At 33.0% G+C, this 17194-nt stretch overlaps 1 protein-coding gene across 1 annotated transcript; it reads left to right on the top strand.

Annotated features, from left to right (window-relative positions):
• The first annotated feature begins 7058 nt into the window (after positions 1 to 7058).
• LOC113498691 lies at positions 7059 to 13697 on the top strand. The gene is made up of 3 exons (XM_026878809.1): positions 7059 to 7313; positions 7395 to 7650; positions 12545 to 13697. The coding sequence occupies exons 1-3, from the start codon at positions 7164 to 7166 to the stop codon at positions 12865 to 12867; spliced, it is 729 nt and encodes a 242-aa protein (XP_026734610.1). The 5' UTR covers positions 7059 to 7163; the 3' UTR covers positions 12868 to 13697.
• The last annotated feature ends 3497 nt before the right edge of the window (positions 13698 to 17194 follow it).

Below are 17194 nucleotides of genomic sequence, written 5' to 3' on the forward strand. Positions count from 1 at the left end.
ATAAAAATGTTTAAATTATTTATTGTCAAATGTTATTAAATTAAACTGTTGGTACTCAAAATGTATTTTTCATTTGCTATAATTTATGTAATGTTTATCAAATTTATTTTTTGTGTTAATTTTTTTTGGGTATTTAGAGGGTTAAATGCCCAAGTATTTGGACGACGCCAAGGACCAGTATGAAATAATTGTGGAGTAGATATTGTAGAAGTTACTTATAACTTCAGCTAGTCCTCAATAAAATCAACTTAAGTAAGTCCTGTACTATGCCCTAGCTTACACTTAAGTATTCACACAGCTACGTATTCAATAGCCCGTTACTCACAAACCCAAACAATAGTGATTCATGCATAATGCAGAAAGGGGCGGTTGCCAAATATTAAATGATATATGGTAAAGGAAATTGTGTCATTACGTGTGGGATTTTGCGAAACACTCTGAAGAAAGTATCACAAAGGGTCTCTTTGACTACATCATGTCCTGGTTAACAATCCAATGAGATATGGGAACACGCTCATATTTGCTATTGAGCAATAAAGTTAAACGACATTAAATGCCCTAATTAATTTGGGGAAGGATGATAGTAAATAGGTGCAATAGATACATAAGTAGCACATTAAATTATAATAAGAGATCTATAGAACCAAAGATTGCACAAATACAATTCTTAAAATTCGGCAGAACGAACATGTCCCTTGTTATGTCTAACTTTGTGTAGTTTTTTTTTTGGACAAAAGGACCACCTGAGAGATTCTTTGAGAATCCTTACACTTTAAAGATGATCAGTTCCTTATACTATAAAAAATAGATCTACGCATTAGTCCCCCCAAATCTATACCAACCACATTCCAATTTACTAACAACAATGTCTATTACAACCTGCAACATAATAATATCATAATACCACAATCGGAGGCCATTTATCTGAGCAATGAACTGAGTGCAACGAACCTTAGAGAAAGTCGTTGGACATACATCATCGTAATTATATCCATCTTAGTTCATGGGATAGGATGGAAACTTGACGGAATTCCTTGGGCGATCGTGGATTTGTATTGGTAGTTCTGTTTATGTTGATCGGAAGTTGGGGTTATTAAAACGGAATGACAGTTTCTAGTTAGTAGGTTTCTAGAGGAAAAAGATCATTGTAAGTTATAAGTCATGTTTAATATTGTTTAAGAGAAATTTCTACCAGGATTTCTTTTTATGGTTTCGGGTTTTTGACCATCAGCCAAGCTAGCTTAGATCAGATGTCAGTTGAAATATAGGCAAATATCCAAATCAGGTTTCTAATATAATTCTTGGTTGAGACAATTACATTTAAAAGCGTCCTGATTCATCCACCGTTTATGGTTTCCTTGAGCACAGTACCCTCTTGACACTCGTATTTATGGAGAAGAATCCTTTGTAAAATAGTGGCTCTGTAACAGGCATTTAAACATTGTAAGCACCTAAAAATAGTATACAAACCATAATCATATCTTCGACTTCCCACAGTGAAAGTCATTGCTAATAAGGCACCAGTTAACGGACTTATTAGCAAATATTAGCCTTCCATCCCAAACGGTAACAAAAATAATGGAGCATTTAGAAAGAGAAAATATTTGCCATGATTTTTCAACGTCACTTATAAGTAAAGATTACCAGCGAAAGCGTAATATATTGACGCTAGATCTTGTGTTAAATAAAGTTGTTGTGACGCCCCCTACTTACTTTCATGTGAGGTAATGTTTTTCCATATTTATTACTGTCTATAGCTAGTATATGATTTATGGAATGTTTAATCGTCTCATGATGCGTCATCAGCCTATATTACTTCACTGTCTAATTTGACGTTGATATCTTCCAAGACATGAAATCCAACTTAACCTTCATATACTTTAAAAACTTTGAATGTTTATTCTGCTCATATACCCAAAACATGAGTATTCTTCTCCAAGGAGTCCAAATAAAGTTTTTCACCGTGATCGAAATTTCGTAAAATTTTGCGTTCTTATTCTAGAAATCAATATATTATTATTTAGTTATATACAGTATATTATATTACACTACTACTGACAATTTCATTACTATCATGTTGTGCAATAGCTCATATAGAAACAGTCTAACCTCTAAAATTACTTGCAGGTTTGTCTCTTTTGCTTGTAACGGCCATTCAGTTTTGTTTGCTTGTTTGTTTTTAATTGCATGGTCAGTTACATTGGTTGCGGTTATCTCAAGTTCAAGATCGGCTTAGTTCAGGTCAGGTACATTGGAATCCTTGTTAAAAGTAATATGATTTTTGAATTGATGTTTCATGACGTCGACTTTGAATTTATGTTCGGTTCTCATTAAATCTGATTGGTATTGCACTTGGCCGTTAAGTTCGAATTTCAGTCCTGTTATCTTTTAATGATAGTTTTACTGAGACTGCTTTTTTTTATAAGTTAATTTTCCCATCCTCAAATATATGTGGATACACAAATTAATAGATCAGAAGTAATAAATTGAATATTTTAAACATTATAAGACAACAAAAATAAAAGTATTTCCACATAAAAACATAGAAACCAAATACAAATGACACTCGGTTAACAGCGATAGAAAAAAAAATGCTTCACAACAATACAACTTAAACACCAGATAGAATATCTTCAAACGGAATTACACAACACAAAAAAAGTTAAAATACATCAAACTTAATATGCTAGACGTTGCTATTGACCTACAAAAATATTACACAACATAAAAAAGCAAATAGTGAGTAATTTCTTAGAAAAAACCGACAATGGAGATTCGAAAAAAAACATCGGTTAAAAAACGAGTTACATCATGAAAGTCATTCGAGTTTGTTTTTTTTTTCAGAAAAGAAAGCGACGACTGACCGGTTGTGTCAAAATGTGGGCGTGTGACATGATGAGATGAAACTCAGAAGGTAAGATTTGATAAATGTGATGAACAAAGCAATATAGCTATAGGTGGTGAGAGATCTTGAAGTAAATAAAGTAGTAGTTTTAATTACTTTTATCGCTTTTAAGTTAGATGCCAGCTCCAGCATACGTAGCCAGAGCTTTAAGCTTGAATGTAAGCTTGCTTGCAATAAAACTTATATAATGTGTGTTTTTATGTAATTAGAAGTTCGATTATAATAGTTATTAGATTTCATACTAAGTTGTTCAACTTGTATTTATGACTACGCCATTGTTGCGGTCATCCCATCTTCGTTATTCAAGTATGGTGTTAAATTAAACCTTCTGCTTTTATCTGTTTCTGTTTATTTGTTTGTACGACCATGGGACGCATTCTCAGGAACTATTGGACCAAATTAGGAAATCCTTTCACTTTTGGAAAACTTGTATTGGGACTAATTAGTGCGATTTTGATTGATCCGCCCATAACTCGTTAGCATCTGTTAATTGTACTTATGACAGGCTAAATTTGGTTTAAGTTAAAAAGTTTTTATAGAAGTCTTTTTATTTCATTCAACTAGATATTTTTCATTGAAATACACCATATACAAAATACACAAAACGATTGCTTAAAGCTACAGAACAAAAAGTCACAAAATACTACAATCTAAAGTTTTCTTTTGATACATAGTAAACATTGTCTGTGTGTATCAGGAAAAATAGGTGTTACATAATTAAAATGTCTCCACAACCCAAAATATTAACGATATGCATACCTCCATGTATATTGCAGGCCATTAACGATTTCTAGTTAGAAGAGAACAAAAAAAAATGAGGCATGAGCTTTACAAATTCTCAAACACACCAGACCTTCGTTCATCGGGGTTACTAAGTCATCAGTACCCAGTAGCGTCTGCCAGTAAATCAATTGATTAGCGTCAGCACGATCTGTTCAATTTACATTGCATCTTCACTTTTATTACACACGACAAGTCACGCGTTACATCCACGATTATCGTGTCTTACATCATTGTTTCCGATGACAGTTACGCCTAAGACCGAACAAAAAATTATATTCATTAATTTCTGTATTTTATTCGTGTTCGCTGCATCAATACTTTTTTTTGAAATGTGTATCACATGGCTCGTTTAAATCTTACCCTTATTACGTATTGATTCTGTGTTTATAAGCTGACTAGTAATGTAGTATGTATAATTGACAACAGAGAGACCCAATCTACAGTGACATAAAGGCTTTTATCCGTGGCAAATCACCGAACTCTACTTCCAGTTTTTCTGTTCCACACTAATATATAAAAATACATTTGGAAACATAGAACCACTATCTTTCTTTTGCATTAAACATATTTGTCTTATATGCCCAATGACACACTAAAAATGAATAAATATCTAATAATCAAATTCATGATATTAAATGATGACAAAATCCTCATTTCAATAACTTTCGTCGAGTATTATGTGTGAAGCATAATCTATAATCTATCGTAGAATCCACGCTTATATATGTCCCACACTGTTCACTTGTACTTCCCAAATAAGATAAGTTTGAACATTGATCAAAATGCTAAGCCAATGCGAGTCGGCGATTTCAGGTTCCAAAATCTAGAATCCAGGTTTCCTCACGTTAATTTCTCCCATTTTGTCAGTGCTGTCTAACAAGAGAACATAATATATGGTCGCTATTACAACAAAATTAGGTGTATACATAAGGGTAAGTGGGTTGTCCTGGTCAGAATCTGAAGTGGTACAAAAACAATTCCGTGGTTTTGGAAGGTTTATGTGTATATTTGCTTGTCTGTTTTGTGTCCTATATGCGTCATAATTGCTTTCTTTCTATTCTTTAGGTAATTGATAGCTCGTTAATCAATACGAGTCACGGAATCAAAAAACAATTGATTTAAGTACTCCATCAACAAACAGGTCACATACTCAAAAGTATTTGTAACAAGGTCATTATGAAACTCTTCACGTTTAGTATCGGTAGTATCTGTTACAAATACCTGTTATTCCTCAACTAGGATATTAGCCATATGAGCATCGTTTTCACTTATGCCAACAGGATTTCCATAGCTGCTTCGGTTATCTCGGTCAAGACTAAGGATTGGTCATTCAAACTTGGGTTTGTTCGTATTAAGTTTATTCAAGAATTTCTATTTAAGATTAGTTTGGTGTGTTGGATTTCTAATCTTGCTTTTGTGTTCAACGGCCCAAAAAATTTGCTAATGACAATAACTAGGAAATTACCTACATATAAGGGCGTGATAATGGAGTTTGTCCAAATTAAGATCTTATATATTTTGGTCGGCCCAAAGTTTTAAGAGAGAAAGTGGAATAAAGGGATTATAAATATAGACTATAAAATAACAGGAAAATCTTTGATATATTTCGTACATTTTTTTCACAGTTTTTGTAAATGTCGCACAGTCGACACTTTTTTTCTTTTCACAATGATCAGCAATCAAGGCCCCTATTTACAATGGACGATGCATAAAATAATTCTTACAAAGATACGGATAGTGTCCAATTTAAATTAATTTCCATTCATCGGCCGTTGTAAATAGCGGAATTGAAAAAGTATGGAATTATAATTACTCATCAATTGAATAAAGTCAACTTCAACATTGTTATGATAAAACATATACATCACACAATTACAAACACAATACAATTTTCATATTGTCTGAAAATGTGAAACTCAATCTTGATGTCTTTATATAAAGGTTAGAAGTCAATTGTCAGAAATAGGTTAATATGCCATCTGGGGACGATAGCCATCAGTTACACAAAGACGTGCATTACAATAGAGAAGTCATTTTTGCTCACTATAGACATATAGCTCGTAAATATGAAGATGATATTACCAATAACATAGAAGGGAATTTAAATGTGGCTAATAATTATTTATTACCAAACAATGCTTATCCTCTGAAGGCCAAAAAAACTGACAAGTTATTAGCTGACCTCATTTTAGAAGAGGATATTAATATACTCGCACTAAGGGTAGATACATTCTTGTAGACACAATTTGACATAATTGAACAATTAGAAAATAATGCCTGCATTTCAGCTTTGAACAATGAGAGAGTCAAAGTGATTGTTTTCAGAACTCAAACGACATTTAACTATACATACATTACATGTAAGAAAAGTTTTGAAACAACATAATGATAATACCAAAAATGTCTTTAAAATTAGTTCGATGATTCTTAAAAACAATACGTCGATTGATACTAAACTAGTTGCTATAAAAAGGAAAGTTGTAATCACTAATTATGATCACCCTCAGCCCATTGTTCCTCTGTGGGAAGAAAAAGTTTTTAGGTTAACACCATTCTTGCTTTTTAATAACATCGTTTAATCTTGTAGTAGATATGACGATAAACATTCCTGTATGAGAAAGAAAATGGAATATTTTTGTATGGAAACGTGAGAAAAGTGATGAGCGAAGTGGAGTGGAATTTGTAAGGCGTGTAGTACAATGGTAACCGCAGTAAATAATTTGGGCTCTGCTTTGTAACATTTGTCTCACGCTTTATATTTTATTTAAAATTTATGAGACAGAAATACTAAATCTTTTTTGACTGTAAAAATATATTGATGTCCTTGTTAAAATGAATTCAATGAACAATAAAAATAAATTTCACAGATTTATTCCAATTATGTTTAGTTTTTTAATCTTTAAAATACATTTATTATTCCCTTGAATCAAAATAGATTACGCAGTTGCACAAATAGACTAGTCACAATTATATAGGTATTTTCTTACACAAACAATGTTACCTAATGATAATACACCACAAAAAATAGATTTTTCAATTACAAATTATTTTAACAAAGGTCACTGACTGAATAAAATTGTTGATAAAGTACACTAGTAAAGATCCTTTTAACCTAAAAATATATACCTAGAACTAAATCCCAAAAAGGATCAAATCCCTACAAAATTTGGACATATTGCTTTAAATTTGTTCAACTAAATTATAAAAAAAAAAAACGTAATATAATCACGATGCACCGCACTTGTCTATCACAATGCACAACCACGCCCACACCACAAAAAACCACGTGCGTTCCCCGAAAACTGTCAGTAGTTACAACGAAATAATTTCGTAGGTACCAGTTTAATCGACCGACATCGGGTTCACTTTTCTTGACCGCCGCGGTAGTGGGGTAAGAGGCTTAAAACAGGCCGTCATATACAACGTCGCTACACTTTGTGCTAAGCTTTCTGTAGGGGTAGTTTGATTCGACGCCATGATACGATACATCGCAGTCCTAGTTCTCGTCGCCGCGGCGCGGGCGATGCCGGCGCTCGAGAAGGAGTCCAACGAAATTGGAGTTTTCGGCTCCCTACTCGGAGTCGTCAAAGAGTGCGTGGACGGAGACACGACGTTGTGCATAAAGGTTCGATCAGTGAAGTGAATAATGTGAAACAAATGAGTGTTATTAGTGACGTGTTACTAAGTACTTATCTTTTGGTTGCAGGAGAAGACGTTGAAATATGTGGAGGCTGTGAACACGGCGCGGGAGCTGAATGTAGCTGATGGTGTGGCAATACTCAGCAATGGTTCTCCCAGGTCTGCCAGGGCCCTGGAGCCTCTGTCCGAAGAGCCCAAGGCCAGGGAAGCCCAGATCGAGTCCAGACTGGTGGACTCCGCTGCTGATTTCTTAGAAAACCATGTCATCCAGTTCAAACTGCCGTCATCTGCTGTTGAAGGCATGAAGAGGTCCCTTGAAGAAGGTAAGGCAAAAACATCCAATTAAAATTTTATAAACAAACGCAAAGTTTAAGTCCCAACACGTTAAATATTATAATTGTTAGTATAAACAATTTGAACAATACAATAAATTATAACCACTTACGAAAACGGAAGATACAATTTAGCACGATCAAAGCATAAATCATAGTAAACAATTAAAAAGTAATAATAATTATGAACATAAATCAAGCTGTCTGTTAATTCGGAAGTTATACTATGTCAGTATTATGTAAATGTTAATGGCCAAGAACTGCTCGCGGTTAAGCTTTCGATTTCAATCTGCGCTGATGATATAGCGGATATCGGATCTTTGGAAGCAAAGAAACGAACAGATGTAAATTACTCCATTTAAATAAATAGAAAATTCATTGGTCCGTATCTAAATAATAGACCAATAATTGTGGTTTGAAACTATGATCAAAATGAGCAAAGTAATTGTTTTAGAATTTATTTTGAGTCACGTACGTAGTTTCTCTGTATGATAAACGAATTCATTATAAATTCAAAATTTACTCATAATTATTCAAATAAGTTTTCTATTTGAATGCTCATGAGATTTAGAATATTATGAAACAGGATGTGACTTAGAATCGTAATAGATTTGAATTAAATGCATTAATTTGAATAGCACTAACACTTAATTAAAATATAACTAAGAATCACTACGTTAATGTGTTTGTCATAATCATCAAAGGTTCCAATTTTTAGTAGGATTCAAATTTCTTTGCAATCTACCATAATATGTCATTTTCTTAATTCATCTGTTCCTCATTCTTGCTTTCTGTATTCTACTCCACATTTCTTACAATTATTTTAGTGTTTATCATTATCATTATATTAACCGTGATCTGGAATTTACTCAAGATGATCTTGGTCTACAAGAGCGCCATAGAATTACATAGTATTGACCATGGCAAATACAAATTTCACAGTTGACTCATAGCTTCTGTTGGCTTATGTGCATGGCAAACATTTGGATGTCATTTGTTTATTAAATATTCGAAAATTGCTCTTTATGTTATCAGATGGTAATTTCTATGGAATTCAGTAAAAGAAAAGATTTTCCAAATTCCTATAATTTTTTTAATACGATGCAACCAAAAGTCCTATTACAGTAAATTCCTATTACAATATTTTTTTACGTTTCCACTTAAATATTTTAACTAAAATACAAACGTCGAATATACAATTGCCAGCAATATGAGAAGAAAGTTTTAAAAACCAGAATTACTACAACATTAAAACCTAAGAAACTTATTAAATACACTGAAAATATGTTTGGTCGTAAAACGTTGGACAAATATATTTACCAACATTTGTCAAGAGGTGAAAACACGACATTGGAAAGTTTCAAGTAATTCGTAAATTCCCATAATTATGATAATGTTGGTACACAGAATGGAGTCGACTGTACTTAATACCTGTTCAAGTTATAGCTTGACTGTACCGTTACATATTACAAATGCAGGTGGCGGTGCTAACGATCTGTAGGGTTGTCACCAAGCAACATTACGCTTTACCCAAAATAAAAGAAAAAAATCAGTTGCTCTAATCTATATAGAAAATAAATCAATTCTGGAATTAGCAATTTTCATAGCTTCTTTTAGGGTAAAAATCGAAAATTAAGTAAGTACCATCCTTAGCGTTACGTATGTAGTAAGTACAACCTAACAACATCATTTTATAGACCATCGAGCTAATTTAAGTTATGATATAAATAGAAAGCCTATTGGCCCATTAGTTAACAACGCAGAATTTTCATGCTCTGAATTTCAACGGTTGAGTAAATTCTATTAAACTTATAACATGCGATTTCCCGATATACATACCTAACAGTATACGGATATGAACGGAAAGATGCTCTACTTGCATATGTAACTCATGTTAATGATGCACCTGTTAAGATAAGTAGAGTCATATTTGTAACCAAAACAATATCGATTTAAAAACCTTACTCTGGAACTTATAAACAATAATTTTAGTTGATTAGACTTTTAATTACATCATTGTTGTTCTTCTTATCTGAAAAAATAAATAATCGTAAGATTTAGAACCTGTCATAAAGTCATAGAAATATCCCCTATTATGTTCGTTCCTACACTAAATTCTGGACTAAATTGAAGCCATGTAGAGCGTCATCTTGGTTTAAATAACATTTTAGCCCACAAATCCTGCAAAGTAAATGCGGTTAATAACTCGCTAATCGTCTCTCTGCTTCCGATATAACTTGATAATTTACAGCACTTATTTTCTAAATACTGTGATTAGATTGAACTGTACCTTAATTGTTAACTAGAGATTCTATCTTCTACCTCGTTTGTGCTACATTCGTCTAGTTTGTATGCATCTGTAGCATCTACCTGTTTTAGATTATCTTCTTAATGTGGGCAGTCAGTCTTGTTTCGTGTCATGTTTATAGCGTGACAAGTAAGTTAAATAGATCAAGTACTTTTCCAAAGTGTTTGCTATTATATGCGTCTCAGAATTAAAATTGTCGTTTCCATAGAAAAATTATGTTACTGATGAAAATCCGAGGTTTTTCAACGCTTTCTCGCCATGTCTTTAAAGAACATCATTTGCAATGCATGTCATAGTCATTCATCTCCAATTTTTCATACATGATGTGCGTAAGATCTTCAATCATAACGTCTGCTAGTTTTCTGTCCAAGACCTTAAGGCAAATGGCCGTGAACATGAGAAAGTCTTTAACACCTTCACGGATGTTACATGAATGCAGTTTCCTACTTAGTCTCGTCAGTGGACCTTGATGTAGACGTATAAATGTCCTACACGCCTTCCAGGTGCTGTTCAACATTTTCGACTACCATCGTTATTATTTAAAATTAAGGAAATTGGGGTCACGTAACATTAAGAATGGTGTTAAGTATCATGGAATTTTTCTAACAAATATATCGCCCCATCATCGTAAGTGGCAACAAGTATAAACATTTTGATAACAGTGTATAGTTTCTATTGATGTCTCAACATAATAATATTTAAAAACCACAGTCCCAAAAACGCCAGTCACTTCGCTAATGAGACAGGCCGTCTGGGCGCACGTGAAATCGATAAACACCGGTTTCATACTTTGTATTACTTATCGATATCGGAACTCAAATTACTCGATTAGAATCGGAACACACCTTCACCCAGACTTCCGCGACAGCATTAATGTCACAACACTAAAGGCATTCACATTGAGCTTGTCAACAAACTCGTAGAAACAACTGGAAAGCGGCACGTTCCCTCTACGGCAATAGCATCCAAGTCCTGCCTCTAAACCAGTTAAACAAGTCATCGAGAAATCGTGTAAACGGCACTCCTCGACTCTTCTCCGATGAAAGTCGCCTTTCCAATATTATGATATGTGTTCGTGTTACGACTTCGATTGATACCAATTATGGTGTTATGACTCATGGACACCATTATTATTTTTAAGTAGTATTTTCGTGAAGACATAATATATGTTGTCTATCATTTACTATGTACACTATGTTTAAAAACATTCGTGCTGAGTTATACACATTACGCCCTGATGCAGTTTTTTTAATCAAACCTTTTTCAAATTTGGAAATTTCGTCTTCAGCTTTTTCATAGTATGCATTATCAATTACCTTATCTATAGTTACTACAGTTCCGATAAAATCTACAGCAGTCAGTTCATATTATATCCATTCCAAGTAAATATTAAAGGAACCCAGATGCTAACATATGTACGTACAGTTCTTATAGGTACCGCTGTTTCACTCTCGTTTTCTCTTTCATCATGAGTTATCAATATGACATTGTCTCTCAATACCTCTCTTTCACATCATTGTAAGTTTAAGGGCATTTGGATAAAAATGCGAAATTACTGTCATCTAAATTAGATTATTATAATAATTAAGCAATTGGTTGAACAAAGTACAGTGATCAGTGTTCAATTAGTATGTAAATTATTCTAATGTGGATGTTTTAGTTTTCTATTATATTTAAATTAACGAGAGGGAAAGTATCTACGCTTTATGTATGAGAGTTTGTTGTCAATATTTTCATACTGAAGTCTCATTAGGAGCAGAACACTTATTACCCTGCTTTGGACAGAGTTCAGTGCTTATACTCCTATAGCTGCAACAAATCGTTCTTTCCTAAACATTCCAATTGAAAGAGCTACTACAATAATTAAGATAGGATAATAATGTTGTCATCCCTATCATTTATTGGACCACAAAACATAATTTTGTAACTTCATATGGTTTGAATACTTAGCGCTAAAACTAAAGCACCAACTATTGTTACAAAAGCTAAAGTCAGGGCAAGCTTACGCTCAGCTAGTTCACGGTCAATGTCATAGATGGCGTCGAGGCCGCACTTGCTGTGAATGAAGCGATTGCGTGTGCGCATAGTAACTGTTCCGAGTAACTATTATTGTTTTATCAGTTTTATAGTCATTCTTCAAAATTTTAATAAGATAATAATTGTACAGAATAGTTTTTCTGTTTGTATTTCGAAATGTACACTTGTATGATGCAAAAAAGTGTATATGTCGTTCAACAATTTTCGACAATTTCAAAATGAGAATAAAAAAAAGATGGTTTGTTGGTTGATATAATTGAGTTTAAGCGGCGCGGCGGCGTGAAAGAAGTTAGATCGCTATTTTGTTTAATAGCACATTTTTACTTTTGATTGTGTTCAATAATGCGTATAAATTTAGTTTTGCATACAATTTTCATGAATCGCATTATTAAGTTTCATAACTAAACTCGTAATAGTTCGCTCGTAACTTATGTTATTGTGACTTTAACTTTGTGCTTTGTATTATGTCAAGTGACCTACTGTAAGATTTGTTTTATATTTTGATTTTAACTAAAAAAAAACGTTTTATTACGTTTCCAGCTCGTGGTAAGAAGAAGAAGATCAAGCAGCTCCTCCCCCTCCTCGCTCTCGCCAAACTGAAGATCACCGCTCTCATCCCTCTGTTCCTCGGTATCATCGCTTTCGCCGCCGCCAAGGCCGTGCTCCTCGCCAAGATCTCCCTCCTCGTCGCCGGAATCCTGGCTCTCAAGAAGCTTTTGGCAAGCAAACACCATGAAACCAGCTACGAAGTAGTCGCTCATCCTCATCACGAAGAACACTACGCCAGCTCCGGCCATGGCTGGGGAAGATCCATGGATGACGGTCAGGACTTAGCCTACTCAGGCCACGTCAAGTCTGACTAAATCTAAGGAGTCCCTAAAGGAGCTATTCTAAGTCCAATACTTTTTGTAACATAGTGTGAACGGAATGTACTGAGTTTATTTATTATAGGTTTTAAGGCGTATTTATTTAATCTACAACGAATTTCCCTTTGTAAGGGATTTTTACCGACGCGAAATCTTGTTACTGTTTTCCCATAAAATGTTGTTCTAAGTTTGTATGGTCTTTCTTGATGTACTATATTAGTATTTTCAAACCCTATACGGTATCCGTATATGTGTATTTTGTACTTCAAAACATATCCTATTTTATTCTACTAAATATTATGGTTGGTTTACACGTACACTTATATTTCATAGAAGAGTGCTGAAGTTTGGACTTATGTAAAAATGCTTTTTCACTTTTACATAAGGAGACAAATCAATGGCTTATTTGCTATTTTGAAGCTTTAAAAGCACTCTTACTTTCTTGATGTGTGAATCAGGCTTTATATGATATCTAGTCTGTTCTTACTAAGTCCTTATAATAACTCTTTAGACTAATTTGTATATATTTTTATGTGTACACTCTTATATTTATTATGTGTATACAAGTATTATTGTGATATTAATAGCTATATATTATTTTTTATTCATATATATTTATATATCTTCTCTTCCTACTCATATTATATCTACGTAAATAATTAATAGTCGAATATACCACCTATACCTTTATTTAATAATTATTTTCATCTTCTGCAGTTGTAACATATTCTGCTATGTAAGTACAAATATCATTTAATATATTTCTACTTCCATGTACATATTTATATATTACTTAATGATTCGTACAAATAAAGAACTAAAAATTACCGTTGTTATTTTTTCTACCGTTTTATGAAGTTGTTTCCCAATTTAAGACGAATTTTGACGCGTATCAATCATTTAGAAGTGATACTAGATACATTGAAAAATGAGCAAACATCACTAGATTACAATATTACAAAATCATGTATGAAAACAAAAAACAATGTGCGTATAAAAATAGTAGCAAAAATTTCTTGTTTAGAGTATCAAAATGTTAAAATTGTTCTCTCATTGTCCACCGACCCATTTACTAGTACATCTTAACATAACGGTAAAGCAACCTAAGAAAGCAAATACATCAATATCACACCATCATCTATCAATAGAATAACCTCATTGAGAGTTACTTGACCTTTCAATTCAGCTTCATGTACCTTTTTACCATCAGCATTTCCATTACAATCTCTAAATATAAAAATCTCAAATACATCATCACATTCATTACCAAGATTTGTATCTTCCGCAGATATTTCGAAACAATACACGGTTATGGTAAAACCATATAAGTATAATGTTACAGGTAACAAATTACTTAATAAAAAAAACTTTCTCTTGTTGCGTAACTGTGAGATATTCGATGAGAAAAGTTGCTTGTTGTTCTGCGTTCAAGGATGTCATTGTTCTTGCTATTTATAGATTGGTCATCTCATACATTTCTTGCTATACGTCTCTTTTCCTCTTCAAGCATTGTCTTTTCCCATTGATCTTTTTAAGCCGTTTGTCGGGGTAATATTGAATGATAGTATTATACAGTCTTGGTTTTAGATGGTCTTGAATTAATAGGTTGTGAGAAATGTGAATAAAACTAGTAAGGCTAATGACGGCTGGGTTCAATCAATGTCAGTACAGCGCTGATGCCGACATAAAGATTTTCACGCTGTGCGAAGCGAAGCTTGTATTTATTTAAGACGTGGTAAAAAAATCTGTATGACACATTGTGGACCAGTTTCGTGAGAGATTTTTGGAAAATATTGACAAAAAATATTATAGGAATAAAGATAGCACATTAAATATAGCTTTTCTGAATATGCTAAGTCTAGTTCAAGGATTGTTACAAGTCTCTTTATTAACTTTTTTCATTTTTCAAAGGCCTGATTTATTTTAATGTCAACTCCGGTTGGAAAGCTTATTCAAATAAAGAAAAGATAGATCACGGATAGCCGAGTCGTTACTAAGCCAAATCTACTCTGACCGTCGTGTCGCGGGTTCAATCCTCGCTTAGGACATGCTTTTTGTATGATCCACGTATACTTTTACTTCTTTTAGGTGTTTTTGTGTATGTGACTTGAAAGTGTGTAAAATCCCCCGCATTGCAAGGATAAAATTGCTTGATGCGCGAGTCGATTTTTATAAAGAAAAGCAAATTGGCAAAAAGTAAAAGAATATAATTCCTGCAAATTAAAATAAAAAAAAAAAATATTTATATATATTGAACCCACACTTACACAGACTAATGATTATAATTGTTAAAACTCTTCCTAAAACGTATAAAAAGATATAACTATTATTACTAAACACAAACCCAATAATCCCATACAATGAACCCATACATCTCACACAATTACATGGTACGTTAACATAAGCTTACATAAAATGTTTTCATCGATTATGCTACAAATTTCTAAAGTATTAATACTGCATATTATATACTTTTACTTGGCTATCATAATATGTTAATTTATTATGCAACACTATACTACAGTGAAATAATTTATGAGTGGGAAGGAAAGCGTTGGTAGACGTACACGTGACTTGGATTGGTGACCTCAATAGTAAAATAACAGTCATTCAAATATAAGTATAGGAGGTACTTATTACTTTTTAGCCATCAATTGAAATATCTTTGATGAAGAGAATGAAAATGATGGAATATAAACTGAATCACAAGAAAAATAGAGAAGTTTTTCAGATCAAGACTTCGAAGACGAATTGAGACCGTAAGCATATTAAATCCTCCATTTTCGTTGTCGAGATTTCTGCTGTAATACACGAGAAATTCGCTTTTACATGGCTATGGTGACTGTAATATGGTTTTCAGATGATAAAATATGATTTGTATAAGTAACTAATGTATTATAACAATTATGTAGTTGATTGCGGTGTAATTTTAGGTTGGTTGGGTAAATGGGTTATGTTTGATATCCCATCTGTTTCAAGGTAAGTTATAAGTACTTAATATGAAAGCGATAAATATATGTTTAACTTCATCAATTTCATTATCACCTGTTCCTCCATGACTTGCATTCACTCGACCATCATCTCAAACCTTATAGAAACTTCATGAGGTATTAAATAGTTATATAAGTTTTTAATCGCAGCTTCGGCAGACGTTGTGGCGTCATTTTCAACATCTACCTCGCGGCGACGAACCGAAACAGGTCCAATACTATAATTATCAAATATTCGACATAAACGTTAACAAGTATAGCCCGCGGCTTCGCCCAGTTTACGCACTAATATTATTTATTGCGAACACAATTATTGATTAGAAAGAAAGTTTTTATAGAACGTGATTCGAAACATGCTCTTTTGAATTTTTATTAACTTTTTATGAGGTTGCTTGGGTGAGGTTGTGATAACTCAAAATACTGGACAGTTATGGTTTTTATGATTGGAAGTTTTAACTTATTCTGTGGGCCTATCTAATAACCGGTCAAGTGCGAGTCGGACTCTCGGCAGAATGGTTCCGTATAAGGTTAAGAAATTCATGACTGTAACGACGTTGCTTAACGTCGACTTTTATTTTTATTATTTGTTGTTATAGCGGCAACAGAAAACACCTGCAAGCAACAAAAAGCCTGCCTATCATGGATCATAAGTATAACCTGGTGATAGACAGACAGACAGCGGTAACTCAAGAACAATGTTTCATTTTTACCCATTATGTACGGAAGCTTTAAATGTATATCGTCGATAAATTATGTTAAAGCTAATAAAATTATAAAAATATGTAAGAAGTACCAGTTAAAAATTTCGGTCTCATTCTGTTGAAATCGGATTCAAGTTTTGCTTTATTTCATAAAAATATTTTTTTCTTCGTGTGTCCTTGAACTTAAAGTAGTCTGACCATAAAGAGTAAGCATAGTTTCTATGTCGCTATCAGGATCAGTGCTTGGAGAAACAACCTCTATTTCAGTTGTTAAAGTTTGTGAGGTATAGAGTGTTTATCATATTTTATTATGTACTTTGATAACTTGTGATCAATAATTCTGGCTATTATCTTTGATTCTCAAAAATGTTCGACATGTTATAATTTAAATAAAATAAATGTTTTTACAAACTGAATGCGAAATTTACGATTGTTTAAACAGTTACGGTTTCGAATTTAGCATAATATTTAAATAATATAAAGTTCTAAGATAAACTGAATTTGATTATCACTTTTGATTTCTAAAATCTAAATATTTTTCGAAGATTCTTCTTCAAAAAAAAAAGAATTGATTCAACAAAAGTATATTACTATTGATTTCATTAATTTTATAGTGCCGTCATTTTGAAAAAC

This window comes from Trichoplusia ni, chromosome 1, assembly GCF_003590095.1.
Source record: "Trichoplusia ni isolate ovarian cell line Hi5 chromosome 1, tn1, whole genome shotgun sequence".
Taxonomy (NCBI): domain Eukaryota; kingdom Metazoa; phylum Arthropoda; class Insecta; order Lepidoptera; family Noctuidae; genus Trichoplusia; species Trichoplusia ni.